We start from the raw sequence: 7,818 nt of genomic DNA on the forward strand, positions 1-7,818 counted from the left end.
CCGCAGGCTCCCCAGCTCCCCGACAGCCCCCTTCACGCCCCGACTGGCGGCCTCGCTGGCTGGGGGAGCGCCAGTCTCCCCAGGACTCACACCGCTCCGCTGGGGCGGCCACAGACCCAGGTCTGCCTTCTCCTGCCATTGACCAGGCTCCTGTGAGGACAACAGCCTGAGCCCAGGCCCCAAGGGGCGGCCATGAGGACCTCTGCAGAGCCCTGCCCCGACGTTATACAGAAGCTGGACCCGCTAACCCCTGGGACTCGCCAGCTGGGGAGCTGCAGCTAAGTCACCTGCCACTAAGGAGGACAGGTCTCCGCACACTCCCTGGGGTGGGAACTGCTTCTTCAACTTAACCAAGGCAGCCAGTGTCCAGATCTCTCAATCTTTATTCTTGGTTCCTTGCTGTTATCCAGATAATTAATAAAAACCAACCATGAAAAACTGAGTCCCACCCTCCTCCTCTGCTCCCAGCCCCTCCCTGTTGTAGGCACAGGTCTGGGATGGGAGGATGGGAGGCTAATCCACAGGGAGGAAATGAAAACTGGCTCAAAGGGGGAAACCTCCAACGAAAGAGAAATAAATTAAAAGCCCTCCATCCCCTCCAGCCAGGGAGCCTGAGTGCAGCCCCTGCAGTGCACTTTCCGTCTCTTCAGAATGTACCCCAGGGCTGAGGGGGTGGGTGGGGCCGCACGGGGACAGGGGAAGCAGAAATGTGAAGACCAAACTGGCATCCAGGAGTTGCTCAGTCCTGGGCACCTGGGCCCGGCAGGAATGAGACCTCGGAGTGAGAAGAGTCCGGCCTCCCTGACGGAGGCTCCGGGGGAGGGAGGGTGGAGTTGCTGAGGAGTGTTCCCAGGAGGAGCCTGGGAGGTGTTCCAGGCACCAGCTTCCAGGCACAGCATGAGGAGTCCTCCTGGCAAACGGATGAGCCCGCTGAATCCACGGGTGTGGAGGTGGGGGGAACTGTTCCACAGAATGGATGAGTCCACTGGCCAATGTCGGGGGAGAGGGAGAGACCACACAGGAAGGAGGTCCCCTGGGACAGGATGGAGTGCTCCCACCGCGTGGAGGCTGAGCACTGGAGATGAGGGGGAGGCGACCGTCCCACAGACTCATGGTGCAGGAGGCGGGGAGGGTCCGAGTGGAGACTGCACCGAGGCAAGAGAGTCCATGGGGGAGCTGGGAAGGGGCAGACATTCACTTCAGAAGCTGAAGACTCCAAAGAGGAGGCTGAGTAGGGAGAGGGGGAACGAGGAAGAGGGCTTGGTCCTGCGTCAGAACCCACTGGCTGGCAGGTGTGTGGAGGGGAAGGTGGGGGGACTCAGAGCCGGGCCTCGCCGACTCCAGGCTTCTTCAGATAGTCGCCACCACCCCTGCCATCAGTGGAGATTTCCCGGAAAATGGTGAGCATGGAATGCCGGACTCTGTCGGCCAGAGCTGGGACGTCATCTGGTGTCAGCCCTTCTGTGGGCACTGGGGGCAGCACCCGGACCTGACATCGCCCTGGGAGGGGGGAGCAGTCAGGGCCTGTCCACCCAGGCCTTTGCCCGTGTGGGGCCCAGTTTCTGAGCTCCTGCTACTCCTCTCCGAACCTCTTAGGGCTCTTCTCCCGACCCTGGACAACTGCCCCTCTGCCTGCCAAATGCCACCTGGTCCTTGAGGCCCTCCGGCATGAAGCCTTCCTCAAACCGCAGTCCAGACTCGCCCCCCCCCCCCCCTCCCGTGTGGGTTTAGCACGTCCTGCCGAGGGTTCCAGCTCCGCACACACAGGCCTGATCTTTCCTGCCCGACAGTAACGGCCTCTCATGGTGGTGCTTCATCACCTCCTGGCAGGTGACCCTGTGGACATTTCCCAGCTCTGACACTCACTGCCCTGCCCTATGGGGACGTCCCTCTAGCCTCTGCCATGACCTTTCTGGTCCCCACCCCCAGGGCTGCTCAGAGCCTCACCCGAAGTGAAGCGGCGCTCCTTTTTGCAGTAGAAGTCTTGATAGGAGGACATGACGATGGGGACAATGGGAACCTGGGGAAGGGAAAAGCCATCAGCCCTGGACTCCCTTCTGAGGCCCGGGTCTGCTCCACCAGAGAGGAAGGGGGCGGGGCTTGGGCTCAGCAGCAGAGGGGAGGTGGCATCACCTGGGCCTGCACTGCCAGGTGGAAGGCGCCACGTTTGAAGGGCAGCATGGAGCCATTGTGGTTTCTTGTGCCCTCAGGAAAAACCCAGACCCGCACCTGCCGAAGAAGACACATGCGTGGGGGGTCGCAGAACGGTTGTGGCCCCTTGACCCTGCCTGTCCGTTTCTTTACAACTGTTCTACTCCATACGCACCACCCCCTGGTCCCCGGGGTGACTCACGTCCTGGGAGAGCAGGGTCTGGGCGACCTCAGACATGACACTGATGGCATCCCCAGTGCGCTTCCGGTCGATGAAGATGACTCCGGCCAGCCAGCAGGCCAGCCCGGCAGAGCCAGCCCAAAGCAGCTCCCGCTTGGCGATGGGCACACATCGGCCGGGCAGTACCTCCATCATCCCTGGGGCAGGTAAGGGTGGGGTGAGCATCAGGGCGGAGGTGGCCCACTTCACCCAGGTCATCCCTATGCTACTAAGGCCTGGATATAAAGGAAGAGGGAGACTGGGGGGCAGGGCCAGGGAAGACCCAAGTGGAGGGAAGGGTGACTAAAGGCCTACCACCCTGCTTATGAGGGAAAGACAGCCACGTCCCAGCTGAGGGGCAGGTGAGCACCTCCGGGAGAAGATTCTGGGGAAGGTTCCAAGAGGAAGGGCATGGCCGGGGGAGGTGTGTTCTAGGAGGGTCTCACCAAGCAGGTCGAGGGAGCTCTGGTGGTTGGAGACCACGACGTAGGGCTGGGAGGGAGGGAAGTGGTGAGCCCCTCGGACCTCCACGCGGATCCCGTACAGGTACTTGATGTGGAGCAGCATCAGACGCAAGATCCTATGGGGTGTCACGGCAGGCGGTTCCAGGGGGATCCACTGACGCCAGCCTGCATGCCTCAGCTCCCCTCTTTCCCGCATCTTTGCAATCCTCCCCCTTCCTGTCCCTGGACTCTTTCAGTCTCTCCTACACACCCATGTCCTCCCCAAACACTGCTCCGACCCTTAGGTTCCCTCAGCACCCAGCACCCCTTGGCCCTCACTTCATGTTCTCAACATTGCGTCCTCGCACGGCACACACGGGGATGGCGAGCACAGCCAGGAAGAGGATCCAGCCGTTGTAGAAGGCCATCTTGAAGAAGTACTTGGCACTGGGGCTGCAGAACCACAGGGCGGGCAGCAGGAAGAGCAGCAGCAGGAAGAGCGACAGCAGCACCGTCCATGCCCCTGGCCACAGGTCCATTCTGGTCACCTGCAGGGATTGGGGCGAGGGACAGTGGGCCTGATTCCTAGAGGGGAGCGGGGCGGGTGAGGTGCAGAAGGCAGGAGACAAGATGGGGCCAGGGCTCCCATCGAAACCCATTCAGGAAGCCTCTAGCTGGGGCAGGGGAGCTTGGGACTGGCCTCCCGCCCCTCTCTCTGAAGGCCCAGATATCTTCAGATGCACAAGAGATATGAGGCATGTGCTTCCGCAAGAAGCAGATGTGTGATGATAAAAGGACAATAAAAGGAGAGCTAACACTAGTAGCTGGTGAGGGTCTACACCTGTGCTGTCCATCCAGCAGCCACCAGCCACATATGGCCACTGAGCACGTGCACTGTGCCTAGTCCAGCCTGAGACGTCCGGAAATGTAAAATGCACATCAGATCTCAAAAAACTTTGAATGAAAAACAGAATGTAAAATATTCCATTAATAACCTTTTATATTGATTACATTTTGCAATTACAAACTTTTGTGTTCAATAGAATATATTAAAATTAATTTCACCCTGTTACTTTTTACCTTTCTCAATGTAGCTACCAAAAAACTAAAAATTACAGCCCCCCCCCCCATAAATAAATAAATAATAAAATAAAAATTACAGCCCTGGCCGGGTTCTCAGTGGTTAGAGCATCGGCCCGTGGACCAAAGGGTCATGAGTTTGATTCCCGGTCAGGGGCACATGCCTTGGTTGCAGGCTTGAACCCTGGTTGGAGCATGTGCAGGAGGCAACCAATCGATGTGTCTCTCTCACATTGATGTTTCTCTCTCTCTCTCCTCCCTGCCTTCTCCTTCCCCTCCACTCTCTCTAAAAAAATAAATGGAAAAAATATCCTTGGTGAGGATTAAAAAAGAAAAATTAAAGATTACATATGTGGCATGCATTATATTTGTGTTAAACAGGGCTGGTTTATATATACTATACACTATGTTAAACCACAAAATTTACATTTTATAGGAAACAGGCCTAGAAAAGTTAAGTAACTTACCTGAGGTAATATATGGCACCTAAGATGCACTTCCCAGCCTCAACCTAAGCAGCCTCGTGCCCCTAACCCCTCAGCTCCACTGCCATCTGTGTGCATATCACAGAGGTGCACACACAGCAGATATAGCAAGAGTCACCAAACACCCACAGACATTCTCAAGGGCTGGCTGACAAGAATAAAGGCTCTGTCATGCAGGCAAACAGACACACAAGACGGACCGGCACAAACACACAAATTTATAATCCTACCCAGTGACAGAGGAAGGACTGGAAATGCATACCTAGCACTTGGGTTGCGGGTGAATTTCCCGCCAAAATATAAGATGGCGCGTTAAAATGCCTATATCTTTTGAAGTATGGGTTCGATTGAAATGAAATATTTGGTAATACGCAGTTACAATCGGCCCGAGTTTACACGTTTCCCGCACTCCACCGCAAATCTATATGAACCGAGTTTAAGACGGCTCCCGCGGAGTACGCGCAATTCACGCGAGCCGACTTAACTCGTTTCCCGCAACCCAAGTGCTAGAATATTCCTCTCCACCCACACGGCCTCCCATTCCAGATAAAGCCATGGACGCACCAGGAGTAACTACACCCATCAATCCTACCTCCACAGACAGACAAAGGAATCCCACCGCTCCTTCCCTCCCTCCCTGCAAGCAGTCTGGCCAGGCGTGTACAGAGGTAAGGTCTCACCAAGTGAAAAAAGGGGGCAGAGTAAAAGGGACATCACGCCACCATCCCTGGAAGAGGAAGTCGGACGGGCGCCCGGAACCTGCCTTCTAGGCTCTTCCTTCTTCCTCCACTCCGCTGTCCCACTGCTGGGGGCAGGGTCCCAATTCACAAAAACAGTGTTCAGGTAAATACTATCAAGGCCAATGACAGGAAGGGCTGTGCTCAAAGGCAAGCCCACTGCCAAGAGCGAAGGTAACAGGCCAGCTCTGAAGGGCAGGCTTCCGAGCCACCCGTCCCACCGCCCCTGCAGGTTTGGAGCAGCGTTTCTCATCCGTCCTTTTGCAACAGGCTCCTAACTCTTCCTCTTCAATCCCTCTTCCTCATGGCAACCAGAGATTCTTCTGTAACACAAATCTGGGCTTTTTCCTGTCTTGCCTAAAGGCCCTTCTTGACAAGTTGACTTCTGCTTACTTCTTCGGCCACACACCCACAAATGCCTTTTACTCCAAACTGATTTACTTCAGTTCCTCAGACACACCAGGACCTTTCCGGCTTCTGTGCCTTGAACATGCCGTTCCTTTTGGCTGGAACGCCCTTCTACCCCTTCACCCGCCTCACGCAGCTCAGTGTCACATTTTGGAGGTCTTTCTGAAGCCCACTAGGCCTGACTTTTCATTACACTTTGATCTTAATCACTGGTTCTCTAAGTGTGGAAATGCAACTTCTTGGACTTCACCCCGGATCTCCTGGATCAGAAGTGCTGGGTGTTGGGCCCATTAGTCTGTGTTTTAACAGGCCTTCCAGGTGAGTTTGAGAACCACTGATCTTGACACCACTGTGTCTAACCGCTCACTGGCATTTCTGTTTCCCTCTCTAGTGTATAAGCAGCTTGAGGACAGGGACTGTCTTATCCCCAATGCCCAGGACAGAGGAACAGAGAAGGCACTCAAACATTTGCTGAGCACACCATTAGGCTGCACACACACCCACACAACCGTAATAATGACAGATGCCTGGCCTGAGCGCGAGGAAGCTAGCTACCCTCTTGAGGATATCAGCGATGACAAGACGCCACCAACAAAGCAGTGAACGCACCGAGCCTAACTGTAACCTACTCTGAGCATACACATGTGATGCACGGCCACAATGAAAGCACAGTGGCAACAATCAGGATGGCACATACCATCACACACAAGAGACACATACAGAATGGGGATCACAGGCTGCTGTCATCAAACACATGCCAACAGTGCAGAGCGCGGACAGGTAATGTGCACAGCAGGGCTGACCCAGGGCAGACACTGAGCTCCACGGACCGACGCACACAGCCACTGGAGAGATCATGTGCGGGAAGAGACACAGGTAAGGCACCTGGGCCTGGTTCTCTGGGGAGGTGGAGGCCCAGGTACCCGCTTTCGTATGTATTAGTAATATAAGTGATCCTCTCTGGAGCAGAAACATCCAAGGATTTATAAACACAATAGAGCACCAAATGGGTTAATGAGCACTTGACTCCCAAAACACAATGCCCATAAAATTAAGAAATAATGAACAGTACGTGTAACCATAAGCATGTTGGACATGTCACATCAGCGTATCATGTGAAGGAGCACGCATATGTGTAGGGCGAACCCTGACTGGGAAAATATACTCAGCAAAGGGGCCAACCGAATCATGAAAAGAGCGTGTGCTCATCAGGGAAGCCATGGACCCGGCACATGAAGACCGCTGCATGTGATGGGAACACGGGCGGAACACAAGAGCCCCCCAAAACAAGGTATCATCTCTACATGCAAAAGTTTATGTGCAAGAAACAGGAAGCCAATAATAGATGCATATGGATATGAAAACTCACACCTGAGCATGGTGGGACTAGACGGGAGACATGGACGTAAGATGAGAATGGGCAATTCTGATGGGAAATAACATTTCTTCACAGCCCGTGGGCAGCATAGGGCAACCTAGCTGCACACAAGCCATTATGTGCAAGGTACACAGATTCGACACAGAAAACAGCCGAGTGTCAGGAGGGCGAGCAGCGCGGAGGCCGCGGGAAACAAGAGGCCCTGTGCCTAGATGGAGGCCGAGCGGCGGGGCGTTCCTGGGAAGCGCATCCTGCCGTGAGCAGCCTCCTCCCGGCCCGGCCTCCCAGGATCAGGTGGGGCCAAAGGGCACGGAGAGGAGCCGGGGATGGGAAGGGGCAGGAATCCCCGCCCAGGAGTCCCCTCCACCCCTCCCCGCAGCTCGCGGGGTCTCCGTTCTCCCTCCAGTCTCCATCCTTCCTCCCCCGCAGGTCCCCTCTCCTTCCCCAGAACCCTCTCCCCAGCCCGCCCCCCAGCCCCGCACCCTCCCCTCCTCCTCCCACCCGTTCCTGCCCCACCTCAGCGGGGAGGAGAGCCTGGGGGGCTGGCCCCCTCCCCGGCCAGGCTGCGGCAGCGGTGGTGGCGGGTGGCTGTGTCTCTGCCTCGTTCGGGGTGTCGGTGCCAAGGGGGCGACAGGACTTGGGGGTCTCCTAGCCCCGGCCGATGGAGGGGAGGTGCGAGTGGGAGGCAGGGCCCATGGCGGTAGGAACGCAGGGGGTTGTCCCCGGCTCCCTCCCACCCTTCCTGCCGTCTCGGAGGGCTGGGCTGCCGCTGCCGCTGCCCCCCGCCCCCCGCGCCCGCTGGCTTCCGGGGCTGGTCAGGAAGCGGGGGGCGGTGATGGGCGGCCCGGCCCGCCAATCGCCTCCCCGGACCCCGGGCGGCTCCTCTCGCTCGCCGGCTCGGGGCTGGCTCGGGGCT

At 56.8% G+C, this 7,818-nt stretch overlaps 2 protein-coding genes across 5 annotated transcripts in view; one reads left to right on the forward strand and one right to left on the reverse strand.

The window, feature by feature from the left end:
- The window catches only part of EGFL8 (EGF like domain multiple 8), a 3,129-nt gene extending 2,959 nt beyond the window's left edge, over nt 1-170 (forward strand). The window contains exon 7 of the mRNA XM_023745659.1: nt 7-170. Coding sequence (XP_023601427.1) covers nt 7-170 — 164 coding nt within the window. The remainder of the gene's footprint in view (nt 1-6) is intronic.
- Nucleotides 171-363: 193 nt separating this feature from the next.
- AGPAT1 (1-acylglycerol-3-phosphate O-acyltransferase 1) overlaps nt 364-7,818 on the reverse strand; it is an 8,645-nt gene continuing 1,190 nt past the window's right edge. For 2 of the 4 annotated variants that reach the window (XM_006104374.3, XM_014446735.2), the window contains exons 2-7: nt 3,154-3,362; nt 2,818-2,951; nt 2,354-2,529; nt 2,134-2,229; nt 1,948-2,020; nt 364-1,500 (exon numbers count right to left, since the gene is read on the reverse strand). In XM_006104374.3, the coding sequence (XP_006104436.1) occupies nt 1,319-1,500; nt 1,948-2,020; nt 2,134-2,229; nt 2,354-2,529; nt 2,818-2,951; nt 3,154-3,353 (861 nt within the window). In that variant the 5' untranslated portion in view covers nt 3,354-3,362 and the 3' untranslated portion in view covers nt 364-1,318. Of the gene's footprint in view, nt 1,501-1,947; nt 2,021-2,133; nt 2,230-2,353; nt 2,530-2,817; nt 2,952-3,153; nt 3,906-7,418; nt 7,658-7,818 lie in introns of those variants that run through there. The other 2 variants (XM_006104375.3, XM_014446734.2) reach the window with 2 other exon arrangements.

The sequence above is a fragment of the Myotis lucifugus genome, unplaced genomic scaffold (genome assembly GCF_000147115.1).
Source record: "Myotis lucifugus unplaced genomic scaffold, Myoluc2.0 scaffold_563, whole genome shotgun sequence".
NCBI classification, from domain to species: domain Eukaryota; kingdom Metazoa; phylum Chordata; class Mammalia; order Chiroptera; family Vespertilionidae; genus Myotis; species Myotis lucifugus.